The sequence below is a fragment of the Fukomys damarensis genome, unplaced genomic scaffold (genome assembly GCF_012274545.1).
Source record: "Fukomys damarensis isolate Sample0158 unplaced genomic scaffold, DMR_v1.0_HiC HiC_scaffold_37, whole genome shotgun sequence".
NCBI classification, from domain to species: Eukaryota; Metazoa; Chordata; class Mammalia; order Rodentia; family Bathyergidae; genus Fukomys; species Fukomys damarensis.
This window is the reverse complement of record NW_022900949.1, coordinates 4,423,969-4,443,658: the sequence shown is the minus strand read 5'-3', so window position 1 is coordinate 4,443,658 and position 19,690 is coordinate 4,423,969. Positions and strand designations below refer to the sequence as shown.

Here is a 19,690-nt window from a genome sequence, read left to right as displayed (position 1 = left end):
ATGGAATGCCATTGTGTATATACACACACATAGAAAATAAAAATTTATTTATTTAACACAAGCAGTAGAGTTTATGATAAATTTCACCTCATCTTACTGATCACCTATTTTCAATAAAATATCTTACCTTCTGTAAGATTCAAAGTGAGAAAGGAAACAATCTTGAAATTAATTAATTGTTAGACTGCTTAGGATGGAACCCAGGACTTTGTACATGCTAGGCAAACTCTACCACTGAGGTGTACTCTCACTCCATTAAACAAACTTTATATTGATGATTACCTTGTGGTAAGCATGTTCCTTAAGCCTCTGTGTATGCACTTGGAGGATTGATGAATTCCCTGCTGCTAATACACTGTAAGTAGGCAGTGCTGAAGTGTACAGGTGCTTTCCTAAAAACAATCAAGAAGTGCCACCCAGCGTTAGGGTACAGCTCAGTGGCAGCGCACTTACCTAATATTTGTGAGGCCTGGGTTGGATCCTTGACAAAACACAGCCATACACACACGCACGCGCACACACACACACACACACACACACACACCCACACACCCCACCCCGATAATCACTTCCAAATGATTTAATTTTCTTAGGAGAAATGAAATCACCTCTATATAAGTTTAAAAAATAGTAATGCATTATTTTAAATACTATTGATACTGCTTGAAATACAAGAAAATAAATTTTCTGATGTCTTTGAATTTAGTTTCCCTTAAAACTTTTATTGGCATTTGCTTCTCTTGTGAGGCAATTCATCCATTACAAGTGCACATTTCAATGGTTTGCAGGATATTCGTAGACGTGTAGAGCCCTCATGGCAATCTTAGAATGTTTCTGTCACCTCACAGAGAATCTTTGCTCTCCTTACTTATCCTCCATACTTAAAAAAATTAAAGAAATAAAACTAAATCAATAAAAATTGGAAAACAAAAAACAACAGAAAATATTTCATCATATTGTTGGTGTATATACATATCCCACATATATACCTTATAGCCCCATTTTTAAAAGTATTGCAACTACAGTGATAAAAATCACAATTCCTTCACTATTTACCTTGACACATTTTTAAGAAACTAACATTATGGAAAGCAAGTGATCTGCAAACTTTGAAAGATTCTTCACGGGAGGCTCTACACAGAGTTATTGTTAGGTTTGGTGCCTCGTAGAAATTATGTTTCCTTTGGGAATAGCTTGTGACATTTAAATCAAATAAAAGAGAAAAACAGTGTTTCCTTCTGGAGGGAATAATACCATTTTCATTTATTGCTCCCTGCATAGATGTGAAATTGACTTAGAAATTTTTACTCTGTTATCTTCTCTGCACCCTAGGGGAGCTGATTATTTGGAGAGCAGGAAGAAAATGGAACAATTTATTTAATGAGGAACTCTTGAGAATAAAGTAGTTGAGATGCTAGGAATTTTAGACATGCCTTGTTGCTCCTCACCTATAAGTGCTGTCCCAGCCTCTGCAAAATCCCAACAGACTTTTTAGTGAGATCCTGGAGACAGGATATCTGCAAGTGCAGCCAATGGAGAGATTCAGGGCTGCGCAAGGAGGCGGGTGGAGTAAGAGCAAAGGAGGAAGTGTGTATTGTCCCTTACGGTGAACAATAACTCTAAAACGGCCCAATGTTTATGTAGTCTATGAAGGTGAATTTTCCGTATTTGCTTGGTACTTTATTTTCTACTGAATCACATTTTGCTGTTTGCACTCTTTTCTTTTTCCCTGCAATTCAAATTCTTTCTCCAATAAGCTGGACATTACTATTCCTTGTAGATCAAATTTTCTGAAGAGTCTCTTTCATATATTACAAGTGCTCCATGGCATTTACAAGAGGTAACACACCTGTTGTATTTATATTGAATATCATCCTCAGTGGCTGCCCCAGTTAAGTGGTGTATTGATAACCGATACCCACGCAGGACTGCTTTATTGTGATGTTCAGAACGGAAGCTCACGAGTATGAAACACTCGCAACTCTACCCAAGGAGAACAGCCATACACAGGGCACTTAAATCCATCCTCCAGTCCGACCTCATGGTGAGTATCCATGACGAATAATGTAGAAGGGAATCACAATTCAGAGTTGAAATTATTTTCTCAAGATCACACAGATGAGTGGTATATTGATGAAAGAACAGTGTATTAAAAAAAGTTTGACTCAAGAATCCAATTTATAAATGGCAGCTTTGTGCAGCACCTTGGGAAATTTAGGTATCAAAGCAATTATCATAAATGGAGAGTTTAATCTTCATAATATTAATGACAACAAAAAATACTTATTGAGATTCTATGTACACAAGGCATTTTAATGCTCAAAAATATAATAATAGTAATAATAAAACATTTTTTTGAAAAAAGAGGGAGTGTTAACTTTCACAAATTTATAAAGTGCCACCAGAAAGACTAAAGGAAGCCTGACTTAAAAATTTCTATGTAATCACTATTATACAACTTCCAGAATAAATAAAAAATTAAGATTGTAAAAAGACATGAAATGTCTTTAAACGTTTTGGAATGTTCATCTGAAAAAATTCGTCGATGTTCATAGGTTCATACAAGAATGCTGCTAGAGTGATTTTGTCTCACTTTAAAAGTTCTGAATAATTATATATATATGTATATATATATATGTGTGTGTGTGTATGTGTGTATGTGTGTATTATATTGAGGATATACACATTTAAAAATATATAACTTTTTATATAAAATATTGAAAATAAAAATGAGGTGTTGGCTGATTGAATCACGGTCACTGGCTGGGTCTACCAGACAATGAAGAACATCTTTCCATAAATCCTACTGTAAAGTGACAAGTGTTTGAGGTGGCAGGTGGCTGTCCTTAAAGATTGCATTTTCTTCCTTCCCAGCATATGCACCAGCCACATGGCTGAAGCAAACTATACGTATTTCTTAGAATTCCTCCTACTGGGCCTTTCAGAAGATCCAGAACGGCAGCCCCTTCTTTTTGGACTGTTCCTGTCCATGTACCTGGTTGCTGTGCTTGGGAATTTGCTCATCATCCTGGTCGTCAGCTCTGACTCCCACCTCCACACCCCCATGTCCTTCTTCCTCTCCAACCTGTCCTTTGTGGACATCTGTTTTGTCTCCACCACGATCCCAAAGATGCTGCTGAACATCCAGGCACAGAGCAAAGGCATCTCCTATGTAGAATGCCTCACTCAGGCATACTTTTCAAATAATTTTGTTCTAATGGATGATTTGCTTTTGACTGTGATGGCCTATGACCGGTTTCTGGCCATCTGCTACCCACTCAAATACACAGTCATCATGAACCCTCAGTTCTGTGGTGTTTTAGTTCTGCTCTGTTGGATCATCACGTCCTGGGTTTCCCTGATCCACATTCTACTGATGAAGGATCTTGCTTTCTCCACAGTCACTGAGATTCCCCATTTCTTCTGTGAAGTGACTCAGGTTCTCAAGGCAGCCAACTCCAGTACCCTTGTCAATGCCATCTTCCTATATGTGGCTACTACACTGCTGGGTGTACCGCCTGTCACAGGGATCCTCTACTCTTACTCTCAGATTATCTCTTCCTTACTGAGAAAGTCCTCCATTACCAGCAGGTATAAAGCATTTTCCACCTGTGGGTCTCACCTGTGCGTGGTGTCCTTGTTCTATGGGACAGGAGTTGGGGTTTACCTCAGCTCTGCTGTGACCCATTCTTCCCAGGCAAGCATGATCGCCTCTGTGCTGTACACGGTGGTGACCCCCATGCTGAACCCCTTCATCTACAGCCTGAGGAACAAGGATGTGAAGGGGGCCCTGGGCAGACTCCTCAGCAGAGCAGCCTCGTCTCTGATTGACCACTGAACTCATATGTTATGGACATTGTGCAAATGCTATGACTCAAATGTACCTTGCTCTCCTCATTCCCAAATCCTTGCATTAGTGTATTTGAATATTTATTTCTCTTCAATAATTCTCTCAGTACTTTCCTTGTAACTCCCTAAACTTTCCTTGTAACCTTGTAACATTTATTATAAATAATCCATAAGGTTCCAAGTTCGCATCTTTGTTATATGCTACATATATATTTTCCTACCTCAACTTGAGGAAGAAACTTCCTACCCCCATGGTTTCTGGTTTCATGGTTTCTTCAAAATGTATTACTGGGTTTAAATATTAATATTTGTCATTGTCTTTTGATTTTGCTCTTGCATTGCCTGGAGGAAATGGAATGGAGACCATCAGAGTGACAGCCATACCAGGACTGTGCCTCACTGTATTTTTATGAGTTTATTAGGGCAAGAAGGAGAGAATCTAAGTCGGGCATTCATGACCTCTGTGACCTGAATTCGCACACATTCCTACCTTCGCTGTCCCTCTTGTTGTAGCAACAACGATTGGATTCACAATTCGCAGAACTCCACTATTAAATTGTTTTATTCATTGTGACCTCTGCTCTTTTCTTCCTTCTCATACATGCTACCCTCTGTTTTCTGCTCCCATTTTCATACTTGCCTTTCTCCATCTTAATATTCACCACATAACATTTTTTTCCTTCCTGTGTGTGACTGAATGATATTTTACTTTAAATGTACACTGCAAGTTTTTTGTCTAATAGTGCACCAATACATATTTGAGCCATTTCCGTCTTGCATATAGAGTGACTACCACAGCCGTGGTTGTGCATGCTCATTTGTTTGCATGCAGTCATGTACTTCAATGGGGTTTTGCTAAGTGGCAGAGTGTGGACATAACAGTGGCCCCACAACGTTAGATTTCTGAGAGAGGTCAGAGCCAGATCCTTATGTACAAATGCACTCTGCAAACTTTGTATGATGACAGCATTGCCTAGTGGTGCTTTTCTCACAACCGCTCCTCTCTGCTAAGCAGCACAGGAGTGTACTGCTTCTCGATTATTTGGGCCATATGGATAGCAGGCGGAGAGCTGTGTCATATAGTGATGACGAATTTAATTCTTTGGGCAACTGCGAAAGCATTTTTACTGTAGCTGGATTTCTTTCACATTCTACTGTACAAAGTTTCTGTTAGGTTCACATCTTTGCTAATGCTTGGCAATATTTTTAAAGTGGAAAGTGCAATTTTTGGCTCTGAAGGGCTCTCAGTATGTTTTCATTGCATTTCTGTACGATGAATTGAGCACTCTTTCAGGTACTTGTTGGAAGTAAAAATATATTCTGAATATTATCTCATTGACCCTTTTCTCATTTAGCAATTCGCATAGATGGTCCTTTTTCTTCTGACTTGGAGCAGTTCATTACATAGTTTGGAAATTTGACTTATATATCTGTATTTTGCAACTATTTTCTCAATTCCTTTTGATAACTTTCCATTTTTCTGAAGCACACAACCTGTTTTTATCAACTATATTCATGATGTTGTAAAGTAGAACTCTTGTAGTTATTCCTGTCTTAGCTGAACTGCTCACTTTGACCCCAACTTATCTAAACCTACGCCCCAGTTTCTCATGAGATTCCATGAATTCTGCTTTTCAGATTCCAGCCATATATAACTTTTGAACTTCTGTGGTGTTTCCTTCCTCTGTCTGGCTCCTTTACTTTCACTTCTCCTGATGTCAAGCGGGCTTTTCCATGTTTTAACAAATATCAGGGTTCGCTTCTTCTTATGTCTGGATTATGTATGTGTGTTACATTTCTTTATTCATCTGATAACAGTTGACGACAATCCTTCACTATTATGAAGGGTGCTGCTATGATAAAGGGAATGTGCACACAAGTTGGCCTGCTGATAGCATATACTTCAGATAGAAATACATTAATATGCATGCTGGATCTTGGGGTAGTTCTATTTTAGATTTTTTTTTCTTTATTTGGTACCAAGTATTGAACTCAGGTCCTTGCGTTGGCAAGGCAGGCCACTGAACAGCTGAGTCAAATCCTTCAGCCCTATTTTAAAATATTTGAAGAACCTGCATACTGTGTTTTATAATGGCTGCATTCATTTACATTGACAGAAAAAGCATTTAAGGTTTCTTTTTCTCACATCCTCACCAGCATCTGTCACTTTCTGTGTTTTTCACAATAGCTAGTTACAGACCGGCCATAATATGTATAGATTGGTGGGGGCCAGGCTACAGGCCCCATAGTCCTGAGTCCAGGGGATTCCTTGCCTCGGGAAGAGAGGTGTATGTAAAAGGTACAGACTTCCTGGCTGTGTGGGAAAGCCATAATCACAGTGCTCCCTAAGCAAGACAGCATTTGCTGAGGGCAGTATAAAATACAGGCACACAGGTACAGGGAAGGACCTTAACTCATTCACTCTGAAATGATAAACTTGTTTCTTATCTTGCTGCCCTAATCTCGTTTTATTCATGAAGTTTATTGGAACTTTTTGTGTATACAGTGCAGTCACATTCGTCATTGGGATTTTATATCTTTACATGATGTTTCTTGCTTCCTCTTTTTTCCGTACCCCTGCCTTCCCTTCACCCTTACCATCCTTCATATTTAAAAAGACTTGGTTTCCATTTTTTCCCTTTTCTCATATTTTTTCTTTTCCATTATTTACTTTCCTTTACCCCTCCTACTTTCCCTATTCCTTTACCCATTTTTTTCCTCTTTCATATCATCAATTATACAAACTGGATCTTATTTACACTTGTAGTTTTTCACACCAGAGAAACTATCCAGTATTTACATGTGTGTCCTACTTATTTCATTTAAGACTATGGCCTCAATATTTCTTATCCCTTCTTTCTTTTCCACTATCCCTCCTCCTTCCCATACCACTTTAGACTGTTTTGTCCTATTTTGCATTATGAAATATACAGTTTGATCCTTAATTATACATTTAGTATCTCACACAGAGAAGCCATTCAGTATTTAGGCATGTGTGTCCTATTTATTTCACTTAAGAGTATCACTTCAATGTGCATCCATTTATCTATAAATGTCCTTAGTTTCTCCTTCTTTATGGTTGATTAGTACTCCATTTTATAAATAAAAAAACACATCTTCTTTATCCAATCTCCAGTCAATGGACATTTTGGCTGTTTCCAAGATTTAACTATTATGAACTGTGCTACTACAAACATGGTTGTTCATATATCTCTGTGGCATGATTCTTTTAATTATTTTGGGAAGATATCCAGCGGAGGAATAGATTGGTAAAATGGAACCTGTAACCCTAGTTATTTAAGGTATCTCAACGTTGATTGCCATCGGGGTTACACCAATGTGCACTCGCTCCAACAATGGTGAAGGGTTTCTCTCCTCTGAAAACCCTGCCAGCATTTGTTATGCGTTGAATTCATGGTAGAAGCGATTGTTTCTGAAGTGAGGTGGAATCTCCGTGGTGCTTTTTCTGCATCTCTTGAATGACGGTGGTGTTGACCATGTTTTTCAAATGTTTTTTTGCTATATCTACTTTGTCTGATATATGACTTTTCATTTCAAATACTCCTTTTTGAATTGGATCTTTAAATTTGGGAGGTATGGGTTTTTTAAATTCTTTATACTTTCTATAAACTAGACCTTTGCCCAAGGAAGAGCTGGTCAATTTTTTCCCCATATTTTGAGTTGTTTCTTCTTTTTAATTGGATGAGATTTCCGGTTATTCATATTGTGTGCTAGTTCCCATGCCAATGACGTTTTCTTCATAAAGTCTTTTCCTGTGACAATATCTTCAAGGGTTCTACTAACTTATCTTCCAGCAAGTTTAATGTTTCTGTTTTTTTAATTAGATCTTTGATCCACTTCAATTTTAGTTTAACACTTAGTACAATCGGGGTGTACTCTTAATCCTTCACAGGTGGAAATCCAGGTTTTTTGGTTTTTTGTTTGTTTGTTTGTTTGTTTGTTTTTGTACCGGTAATGGAACTCGGGTCCTTGTATTTGCAAAACAGGCCACCAAACCGCTGAGCTAAAACCTCAACCCAAAATCCAGTTTTTCAACACCATCCATTAAACAGGCTTTCTTCCAGGAAGAATGGTTGTCTCCTTTGTCAAGAATGAGGTAGCTGAGTATGTCACGAGTTCTTTCTGCATCCACTAATCCTCAGGTCAGTCAGTGCCATCCTGTTTTTATCATAGTAACTTAATAGAATACTTTCAAGTTTGGGATTTTGATAGGCCCTGTCATGTCTCTATTCCCTTAAATTTCTTTTGATGTTCTAGATCTCTTCTGGTTCCAAATGAATTTTTAGACTATTTTCTGTAGTACTGTGAAACATACTGTTGGAATTTCAACCTGAATTGCATTGAATCTGTATGGCAGTTTGGGTAGTATGGCCATTTTCACTATGTTGATTCCTCCTACCCAGGAGAAGGGCATGTCTTTCCATTTCCTGAAATCCTCTTCGATCTCTCTTTACAGAGTGCTATAGTTTTCAATGTAGAGGGCTTTTGCTTCCTTCATTAGATTGATGCCTAGAGATTTCATTTCTTGGGATGCTATTGTGAGTAACTGTTTCCCTAATTTCACTCTCAGTCAGTCTTTTATTTGTGTACAGTTAGGCTATTGTTTTTTTGTGTTGACGTTGTTTCCAGCTACTCTACTGAATCTGTTAATTAAGGAAAAAGTCTTCCAACAGAGTAGTTTGGTTCTTCTATGTAAAGTGTCACATAATCAGTAAATAATGACAGTTTCACTTCTTCCTTTCCAATCTTTCTCTTCTCTATCTTCTCTGGCTAATATTGCCTTAACTATATTGAACAGGAGTGGTGATAATGGACATCTGTGTCTTGTTCCAGATTTGAGCATGAAGGTTTTCAGATATAGTATGATGATTGCTGTTGGTTTTTCATAGCTAGCCTTTGTCAGGTTGAGATAAAAGCATCTATTCCAATTTTCTTTTGGGCTTTTATCACGAATGGGTGTTGGATTTTCTTGAATGCTGCATCTATGGAGATGATCATATGATTTTTGTTCTTCACTCCATTAATATAGTGTATTACATATATTAATTTATGTATGTTGAACCTTACTTGCATCCCTGGGATGAAACCCAAATGGTCAAGGTGTATAATGTTCTTGATAACCTTCTGTGTTCTGTTTCCCAGTATTTTATTGAGGATTTTTGCATCTGTGTTCATTAAGGAGGTGGAACTGTCATTCTTGTTTTGGTGTTGGGTCTTCTCTGCTTTTGGAATCAAAATGACAGTTGTTTCCAGGAATGAATTTGGAGGTACTGATTCCCTTTTCCACTTCATTGAAAAATTTAGAGAGTGGTAAAATAGGTCTTCTCTTAATGTCTTGTTTAATTCAGTAGTGAAGCCTGCAGGCTTGGGATTTTCCTTTTGGTAATTTTTTAGGTATGTTTTCAATGTCACTGATTGTAATTGGGTGTTTAGAATTTTTATATCTTCTTACTTTAACTTTGTAATTCATATTTTTCTAGGAATTATTGTTGGATTTTATTCTTTATCCATTTTTCCAGTCTATTGTTTTTCATTGATGAGTTGAGGCCATCAACCTTGATGGTGAATACTGATATGTATTGACCTATCCTTGTCATGTTCATTTTCTGACATTGGCTCTTATATTTTCCCTCCTTTCCCTTTAATTTCTTCCTTACCTGATGGATTTGCTCCCTTGGGCCTCATGGAGTTGTGTTTTTTATTGTCTTTTTATAGGCTATTGTTTAGAATATTTTCAAGTGTTGACTTGAGAGTTTGTTTTGAAAAGTCTGCTGTGATTCGGATGGGCTTTCCTTTGTATGTGATTCATTTCTTTTTTCTAACTGTTTGAAGTATTTTCTTCTTCTTTTGGGCTTCTGGGATCTTAACTATTATATGTCTAGGTGGAGATGTATTTTTGGTCATGGCGAGTTGGAGTTCTATATGCCTCACATTTCTGTACGTCAAATTCTTCTACTTTGTTTTGGAAGTATTCTGTCCTCAATTCTGTGAACAGCTTTTCATGTCATTTGTACTTTCTCCTCCTTTTTTTGGACTCCTATAAGTCTTATGTTATTCTACTTTGAGGCGTATAGGAGCTGCTCGTTGTCCCTTTTTAAAGAGATCTCTCTTTTCATTGTCATGAACCACACAATCCTGCTTTGTTGTATTTTTTGGACCAGGGATTTAACTTGGGGTATTTTGCATGCAAGGCAGGCAGCAGAACCACTGAGCTAAATCCCCAGTCTAATCCTGTATTCTTTATCTGATAATTTGTCTTCACATCAGCTCATTGTGTGAATACTTTCAATACAATTTTTAACTTCCTGGATATGTATTTGAATATCTTTCATGGATTCCATTTCTTTCCCATATTGGGCATTCTTGGTTTCCATTTCTTTCCTATTATGGGCATACATGACTTCCATCATGGTCCTGAGCTCAGCTTTTTTTTATTTGTTTCTGTTCTAGTCTTTAATTGAGTCTTTCAATTGTGCTCACCATCTCTGTAGCTATCTTGGATATTGTTTATCTTTTGAAAATTTTTCGATGCTCATTAATCTGTTTTGTTACTTCCTGTGTAAATAGTTCAGTGTGACCACAGGGTTAATCATCAAATTTTCCAACTATGATTTCCCCAGAATTTGCCTTTGGTGAGCTGTAAATTGGGTTTTGCTTAGGTTACTTCTCATTTGTATTTTTGCTGGCGTTACTGTTTTTGGTTTACTTCCTAAGTTGATACTTCAATATTACTAATTGTACCTTGTTGCTTGTATTTAAAATCCTTATGGAATGGTTGCTTCTTAGAGGTGTCTTCCAGATGTCACTTGTCTTTAGGTTGTGAGTCTCTAAAGAGTTATGGAAAATCTTGTTTCCTGGATACCAGGAACAACTGATTAGCTCAATAAAAACACCGTAGCCCAAGGTATACAATCAGTAACAAAAATAGCATTAAGCACATTTTAGAAAATGACAATTGTATTGTTTATTAATCCATCACCTTTAGCCGCCGTGTGAATTAAGTCAAAATAGAGGACCAGCCCAAAATATGTTTATAGTGAATAAACTCTTCAATATATAGCGACTTCACCTTTTAGGATGATGACTTAGAAAGATTTGGGCGGTAGGGATAGATAGGTGGAAGGACAGGGGAAGGTTAGAAAAGTGGCGAGAGGACACAGGAAGAATATGCAAACTTTGGGAAACAGTTGAAGACAGGTAGAAAATACAGAATGAAAGAAAAAAAAAAAAAAACAAGAACTGAGCAAACTACCAGCAATAGGGAAGCTAGAAACTGTATTCATTTCCCTACAAAATTCATGATAGTTATTGAGGGAAAATCGGAGAAGAAAAGAAAAAGAAAAAAAATCCAAATTAGGTAAAAACCATGAATAAAAAGGAGGAAAGATGAATAGCAATGGGGGGAATGAGAAGGGAGTAGGACTGTAATTAAAACATAAAAAATTATAAATAAGAGAAAATAGTTTTGAAACAATTCAAAAATTAAAATTAAAATAAATGGCCTCCTTTAGGTTGTTTCTGTGCTGTTGCAATAGACTATGTGGTCAGCAGTGTGTACATCGAAGTCAATTACTCTCAGCAAGCCATCAGGTGAGAGCCACAGGTAAAGAAGACTTTATACCCGCCACCCAACAATGAGATTCTCAGAAGGGAGGAAACAGTTTTATAGTAAGAGAAGACCTCCTCCAGGGAAACAAAATTGAACATGATGCCAAGAAGAGGCATGACTGTATTATTAGTGGAGGTGTCAGAACAGGCAAGTTTGAGAAGCCGAGGAAGGTCACGAAAGGAATGAGTTATTTCTACACCTGAGTGCAATGCAAATGTGACATCATTATGCAGTGCACCTGGGTATCCAAAAGACTGAAGGAAAATGACACCAGGCCTGACAACCACAGAGGTGGTGGCTCATGATGGCTGGGTAATGCAAAGGGTGGCAGATATTCACCAAGCAGTCATAGGCCATCACTGCCAGCAGCAAGCTGTCCAAACATCCAAGAAGAGCGAAAAAGGATGCCTGTGTTAGGCAGCCCACACTGGTGCTGGATTTGCTATGTGTGTGGATGTTCATCAGCATCTTGGGGACTGTAGTGTTGCTAAAGCCAATGTCAGAAAGGGGCAGGTTGCACAGGAAGAAGCACACAGGTTGTGGAGGTGGCAGTCAGAGATGACAACCAGGATGATGAGCAGTTTACAAGCACTGTGACCAGATACATGGACAGAAGGACATTCATTATAAAATACAGGAATAAATATCAGGGAAGATGAGAGCAGAAAGGAATTCTTCCAAATAGTTAGTAGGAATATAAATATGTAAAGCCAAAATGGAAAACAATATAAATATTCCTGAAGAAAAAAAACCTAAAAATAGAGAGAATAGTTAATCTACCTGTTCTACTTGTCAGTGTATCTTCAAATATTTAAAATCAACATTCTACAGAACTATCTGCATATCCATTTGCCACCAAGCCCTGTTCACAGAAACTGAGCGATGCAATCACCCAAGTTATGCATCAATGAATGAACGGACAATGAAAAAAAAGAGGTCTGTACACAGTGGAGTGTTATTCAGCAATAAAGAAGAAGTAGAATCATGTTCATGTGCAAAAAAATAAATGAGGTTATCGTTATCAGCAAAAAGTAAAATATATTGTTTTCTTTCATATGTAAAAAACAAATATTAAGAAAGAAGGAAAGAGGTGACAGAGAACTAGACAAGGAGTATTAGAGGCTGGAAAAGAAACAATGTTAGGGGAGAGAAGAGCAAGGCAAATCATAAGGGTGGAAAGATCAAAGTGTGTTACATACATTGTCCTAAAATATGACAAAATAATCTGTATAATAATAATATTCATTCTTCCATTCATTTGGCATTGTGGAGATATATGTTTATGTGGATATTTTAGAACATCAAAATTGACTAGTAGTTTGATCTTATTCATGAAGGAGTCTCTTCGTCCAGTTGCCCAAGTTGGTAGATAGTCTACAAGGGAAATGCATATTTGTTTGTTTGATCCATAACCTTGTATGGATATTAGAGCAATGCAGCTATACTCTAGCAATGACAAATTCTGTGTCTTGGACGTTGAATGCATTTCTACCCAATGAGTTTCACTACTGTGCTAAGAAAAATGTTGATATTTCCCTTTCTTTCATTTGCAATCTTCCCATTCTTTCATGAGAATTGTAATTCCATTTCATATTAATATGTAAATATACCATTGTAGACAAAGTTTGCTAGGGAATAGATATACAAAAAGATAGATAGATAGATACATAGATAGATAGATGATAGGTAGATATAGAGATAGACTCAAATGGAAAATAGTGGAGGTACTCTGTCCTTGAACTAGAGACCAAAAGCATCCATCCAGCTAAGGGCCTAGATCCCAAGGAAATGTGCACACAGGTCAGGCAGAAAAATGAGGCCACAACAATGTTTTGTACAAATCCATATAAAAGATCTGCTCTCCAAATATCCAAGGGCCAATGGTAGGAGTCTGCACCAGCACAGTAAAGGTTTTCTGCTACCAGGATGAGCAATCTTCACCGGAGTCAGGAAGTGAGACTGAAGACAATGGTGAAGACGAGACCTTCTGTAAAGAAAACAACAACCATCTCAGCGAAAGTGGGGACCTGAGATCCTCTGACACCAGGAACATCATCCAAGTTTGTCTCAGGGAAATCAGTCATAATAAATCTTTTCTGTTGAAATAGGCAGTATGCAATCTTGCACTCCTATTGTCCATTGATGCCATGGATGACATTCCTCAGTTGGGTCTTCCACACCCACAGCACATGGACTCAGTTCAGTTGGGTGTTCCCATGCAAACTTCTCATTAAATAATCCACCACATACACATATGCATATATACACATAAACACATATCATAGTGTCGTGTGTGTGTGTGTGTGTGTGTGTGTGTGTGTTGTTAGGAATTGAACTTCTGGCCTCATGCATGCTAGGGAAGTACTCTACAACTGAGCTACATTCCCAGAGGGTGTCTTTTTTCCCACCTTTAATTGAGTTTATTGGTACATTTTCGGGATACAATACAGTTACATTCATTGTAGGGATCTTGTACCTCTACATGACAAGTCTTGGTTCTCGTTTTTTCCCCTCGTCCCTGCCCTCCCTTCACCCCCTCCTCCCCTCCCTGTCTACAACCACTTTAGTTCCATCTTTTCATTATCTCACATTTTTTTCTTTTCCCATTTTACCCTTCCCCTACCCGGCCCACCTTCCCTACACCTTTAGCCCCTTTCAATTTCTCAGTCAGTAATCTTATTAGGATCATGGCTATTATTGCACATTATTCACACCAGAGAAACTATTCAGTTTTTACACATATGTGCCTTATTCATTTCACTTAGGAGTACATCTTGAGTATGTATCCATTTTCCTATGAATGAATCTATTGTCTCATTCTTTATCACTGAATAATATTCCATTTTATAGAAACACCACATCTTCTATATCCTGTTTCCAACGGATGTGCTAATAGGCTGTTTCCAAGTTTTAGCTATTACAAACTGTGCCGCTATAAACATGGGTGCACATACTTCACTGTGATATGATTCTTTTAGTTCTTTTGGAAAGATACCAAGCAGAGGGATGGCTGGGTCAAATGGAACCTCGAGTCCAAGCTCCTTGAGGTTTCTCCATATTGATTTCCATAGTGGTTGCACTAGTCTGCACTCCCACCAACAATGGAGAAGGGTTCCTTTCTCCCCACAGCCCCGCCAACATTTGTTATTGTGTGTTTTTTGATAGCAGCCATTCTTTGTGGGGTGAGGTGGAATCTCAGTGTTGTTTTCATCTGCATCTCTCGAATGACCAGTGATGTGGAACATTTTTTCATATATTTACTTGCTCCTTTTACTTCTTTGTCTGAGAAATGCCTGTTCATTTCAGATGCCCATTTTGTATCGGGTCTTTATATTTGGGGGGCTGATTGTTTTGATTTCTTTATATATTCTTGATAATAGTCCTTTGTCTGAGGAACAGATGGGAAAATTTTTTCCCGAATTGCAGATTGTCTCTTAGTTCTGCTGATGGTTTCTTTTGAAGTACAGAAGCTTTTAAATGAAATGAGATTGCAGTGGTTGATTCTATCTGCTAGTTCCCATGCTACTGAGGATTTGTTCATAAAGTCTTTTCCTATGCCAATGTCTTCCAGAGTTCTGCCTAACTTACCTTCAAGCAAGTTTAATTTTTGTTTTAATATTTAGATCTTTAATCCATTTGCATTTTAATTGAGTGCATGATGAAAGATAAGGGTCTAGTTTTAATCTGTGGCAGGTTGAAATACAGTTTTTGCAACACCATTTATTAAAGATGCTATCTTTCCTCCACTGAGGATGGTCAGCTCCTTTATCAAAGATGAGGTAGCTGAGTACATCTGGGTTTGTTTTTGTGTCTTCCAGTCTGTTCCTCAGGCCTGTTTCTTTGCCAGTACCATGCTCTTTTTATCACATTGGCTTTGTAGTATAGTTTCAAATTGGGAATTGTTATACCCGCTGCCATGTCTCTGTTGCCTAAAATGGCTTTTACTATTCTAGGTCTCTTATGGTTCGAAATGAATTTTGGAATTCTTTTTTCTAGTTCTATGAAATATAGTGTTGGAATTTCAAGTGGCATTGCATTGAATGTATAGAGAAGTTTTGGTACTATGGCCGTTTTCACTATGTTGATTCTTCCTATCCAGAATCAGGGGATATCTTTCCACTTTTTAACATCCTCTTCAATTTCTTTTTTCAAAGTGTTGTAATTTTCAGTGTAGAGATCATTTGATTCTTAGGTTAGATTGATCCCAGATGGTGTCTTAATTTGTTTCATGCTGTTATACAAAATGCATGAGACTGAATAGTTTATAGGACCACAAAATCACTTCTCTTAGCTCTGGAGACTGCAAATTCCAAGAAGAAGAAGAAGGCCCTGGCAGGTGTATTTGCTGCAGGGTGTGTCCTCTGGCAGGAAAGAATGCTGTGTCTTCACATGGCAGAAGGCAGAATGGCGATGGAGACAAATGCTACATGAAACTTCTTTTGAGACTCTGTCATTCATAAAGTAGGAACCCTGTTTTCTTCTGTATTTGTATATATTTGAGATGCATAAAATTATTTTATTTGGGGAAAATATGTATAATAGAAATATATCTATTATATATGATATAAATATATTCAATGTAATATAAATGTATCATATATATGGGATTTCTTGTTTTGGAGGTTAAATACCATGATGATAGGTCATAGCATGAAAGTGTCATCTTTTTTTAGTGTTATGTGTGGGTAAAGAAGTATATCACCAAGGAGAGCGAGACAGAGGAGGAGAGGAGAATAGAGGAGAGGAGAGGGGTGAAGAAAGAGGAGAGAGAAAAGGATCCTGAGACCCACACCCCTTCTGATGTTAGGAACCCAGTGATCCAAGCACATGCCCATCTCTCAATAACTCCCTAGCACTTCTCAGTATCACTTCCCTACAGACCAAGCCTTCAATTGCAGAGACCTTCAAGGGTCACAAATTCTACTCAAGCCATGTCACTCTTTCTAAAGGAAAATCATTCCTCAAGAACAATTTTATAAAATGAGTTTGTCCTAGTACTTTTTGATCCCAAATCTTTGTAGTTTGAAGCTGTAGCTGAAAAATTAAAGATTTCTGGATTCTAGCGTACAATACTCGAATGACTCTGAGCTCTTCTCTTTCAGTGTCTTAGTAAATGCGGAGGGTGTGAGTGAGTTTCTGCAGAGAGGATGAACTGAAGGAGTGGGTTTCTTTAGTCTTATTGTTAATCATGCACGTTACCTGTACACATTAATGGGTTTAATTTTGGCTTTTTTGTACATGCGTGTAACATTCCCCGTCGGATGTCTATCCCCTCTTATTCCCTTGATTTTCTGTAAAAGTCCCATCTCCTTTCGTGTGTCTCTCTCTGACTCTCTCTCTGTCTCCCCCCACCCTTTCTCTCTCTCTCTCTCCCCCTCTCATCTCTCATCATCGCCTGTCTCTTATTACTGTTACTACTGTGCTGGGGGTGGAACTGAGCATTGGACGTCTGCTACGCAATTCTAGCAATGATGCACACCTGAAACCCACACTCAAATTTTATGTCTAACAGTCGTCTCTACTACTTTCATAAAAATTCATTGAATGAAATATGAGGAATATTTACGCAGGAATGAAATACCTTCTCTGTTTCCCATTTGGATCCACAGAGCGGAACAAAATTTCTAGAAAATAACTTGTTGAATGGATGGAATGCCATTGTGTATATACACACACATAGAATATAAAAATTTATTTATTTAACACAAGCAGTAGAGTTTATGACAAATTTCACCTCATCTTACTGAGCACCTATTTTCAATAAAATATCTTACCTTCTGTAAGATTCAAAGTGAGAAACGAAAAAATCTTGAAATTAATTAATTATTGCACTGCTTGGGATGGAACCCAGGGCCTTGTACATGCTACGCAAACTCTACCACTGAGGTGTACTCTGACTCCATAAAATGAATGTTATATTGATGTTTACCTTGTGGTGAACATGTTCTTTAGCCTCTGTGTATGGATGTGGAGGATTGATGAATTCCCTGGTACTATACACTGTAAGTAGGCAGAACTGAAGTGTACAGGTGCTTTCCTAACCACAATCAAGAAGCCACCGAGGGATGGGGTACAGCTCAGTGGCAGAGCACTTACCTAATATTTGTGAGGCCTGGGTTGGTTCCTTGATGAAACACAGCCATACAGACAAACACACACACACACTCACACACACACCACCCCTATAATCACTTCCAAATGTTTTCATTTTCTTAGGAGAAATGAAATCACCTCTATATAACATTAAACAATAGTAATGCATTATTTTAAATACTATTGCTACTGCTTGAACCACAAGAAAATAAATTTTCTGATGTATTTGAATTTAGTTTCCCTTAAACAGTTTTATTAGCATATGCTTCTCTTGTGAGGAAATTCATCCATTTCAAGTGCACAATTCAATGGTTTGCAGGATATTCATAGATGTGTACAATCCTCATGGCAATCTTAGAATGTTTCTGTCACCTCACAGAGAATCTTTGTCCTCCTTAGTTATTCTGCATCCCTTAAAAATTAAAGAAATAAAACTCAATCAATAAAAATTGGAAAATAAACAACAGAAAACATTTCATCATATTGCAGGTGTATATATATATCCCATGTATATACCACTTATCTCTGTTTCTAAAAGTATTACAACTACAGAGATTAAATGCCAAGTAATTCACTATCTACCTTGACACATGCTTAAGAAACTAACATTGTGGACAGCAAGTGATCTGCAAACTTTCAAAGATTCTTTAAGGGAGGCTCTACACAGAGTTATTGTTAGGTTTGTTACCCTGTAGAAATTACTTTCCTTTGGGAATAGCTTGTGACATTGAAATCAAATAAAAGAAAAAAAACTGTCTCCCTCTGGAGGGAATAATACCATTTTATTTTATTGCTCCCTACATAGATGTGAAATTTACCTAGAAGTTTTTACTCTGTTACCTTCTCTGCACCTCAGAGGAGCTGATTATTTGGAAAGCAGGAAGAAAATGGAACAATTTATGTAATGAGGAACTCTTGAGAATTCAGCAGTTGAGATGCTAGGAATTTTAAACACGCCTTGTTGCTCCTCGCCTGCAAGTGTGGACCCAGCTCTGCAAAATCCCAACGGACTTTTTAGGGAGATCCTGGAGAGAGAATATCTGCAAGTGCAGCAGGTGGAAGGACTCAGTGCTGCTCAAGGAGGTGGGTGGACTAAGAGCAAAGGAGGAAGTGGCTAGTTTCCCCTTACTGTGAATAATAACTCTAAAATGGCCCAAAGTTTATGTAGTCTACAAAGGTGAATTTTCTGTATTTGCTAGGTACTTTATTTTCTGCTGAATCACATTGTGCTCTTCGCACTCTCTTCTTTTTTCCTGCAATTCAAAATCTTTCACCAATAAGCTGGAAATTACTATTCTTAGGAGATCAAATTTTCTGTAGAGTCTCTTTCATACATTAAAAGTGCTCCTTGACATTTACGAGAGGTAACACACCTGTTGTATTTATGTTGAATTTCATCCTCAGTGGCTGCCCCAGTTAAGTGGCATATTGATAACCGATACCCACGCAGGACAGCTTTATTGTGATGTTCAGAACAGAAGCTCACGAGTATGAAACACTCGCAACTCTACCCAAGGAGAACAGTCATACACAGGCCACTTAATTCCTTCATCCAATCCGACCTCATGGTGAGTATCCATGACGAATACTGTGGAAGGGAATCACATGTTCAAAGTTGAAATTATTTTTTCAGGATCACACAGATGTGTGGTATATTGATGAAATAACAGTGTATTAAAGAAAGTTTGACTCAAGAATCCAATTTTTAAATAACAGTTTTGTACAGCACCTTGGGAAATTTAGGTATCCAAACAATTATTATAAATGGAGAGTTTAATCTTCCTAATATTAATGTCAACAAAAAATACTTATTGAGATTCTACTGTACACAAGGCATTTTAATGCTCAGAAATATAATAATAGTAATAATAAAACGTTTTTGAAAAATGAGGGAGTGTTAACTTTCACAAATTTATGAAGTAACACCACAAAGACTAAAGGTAGCCTGACTTAAAAATCAGGAACAAGACAAGGATGCCCACTATCGCCACTTCTCTTCAATATAGTTCTGGAAACATTAGCCACAGCAATTAGACAAGAGAAAGAAATTAAAGCAATAAAGATAGGAAAGGAAGAAGTTAAACTATCATTATTTGCTGATGATATGATACTCTACAT

The 19,690-nt window shown here is 37.6% G+C and overlaps 4 protein-coding genes across 8 annotated transcripts in view; all 4 read left to right on the top strand.

The window, feature by feature from the left end:
* Window positions 1-19,690, top strand: part of LOC104860580 (olfactory receptor 7D4) — a 152,991-nt gene that overhangs the window by 56,169 nt on the left and 77,132 nt on the right. The window lies entirely within an intron of this gene.
* Window positions 1-19,690, top strand: part of LOC104876923 (olfactory receptor 7D4) — an 86,728-nt gene that overhangs the window by 49,907 nt on the left and 17,131 nt on the right. The window contains exon 1 of one of the 3 annotated variants that reach the window (XM_033759835.1): window positions 1,994-2,044. The exons of 1 other annotated variant lie outside the window; for it this stretch is intronic. The gene's annotated coding sequence lies outside the window, so the exon portion shown is untranslated. Of the gene's footprint in view, window positions 1-1,993; window positions 2,045-19,062; window positions 19,141-19,690 lie in introns of those variants that run through there. One more of the 3 variants, XM_033759834.1, reaches the window with a different exon arrangement.
* LOC104876921 (olfactory receptor 7D4) lies at window positions 2,886-3,838 on the top strand. The gene has a single exon (XM_010645160.1). The coding sequence runs from the start codon at window positions 2,891-2,893 to the stop codon at window positions 3,836-3,838; it is 948 nt and encodes a 315-aa protein (XP_010643462.1). The 5' UTR covers window positions 2,886-2,890.
* LOC104876922 (olfactory receptor 7D4) overlaps window positions 19,110-19,690 on the top strand; it is a 2,363-nt gene continuing 1,782 nt past the window's right edge. Inside the window, exon 1 of the mRNA XM_010645161.3 lies at window positions 19,110-19,140. The gene's annotated coding sequence lies outside the window, so the exon portion shown is untranslated. The remainder of the gene's footprint in view (window positions 19,141-19,690) is intronic.

Bases quoted from the DNA above. Each gene is read 5' to 3' on its own strand.
- LOC104876921 (XM_010645160.1), top strand. From the start codon at position 2,891: ATGGCTGAAGCAAACTATACGTATTTCTTAGAATTCCTCCTACTGGGC.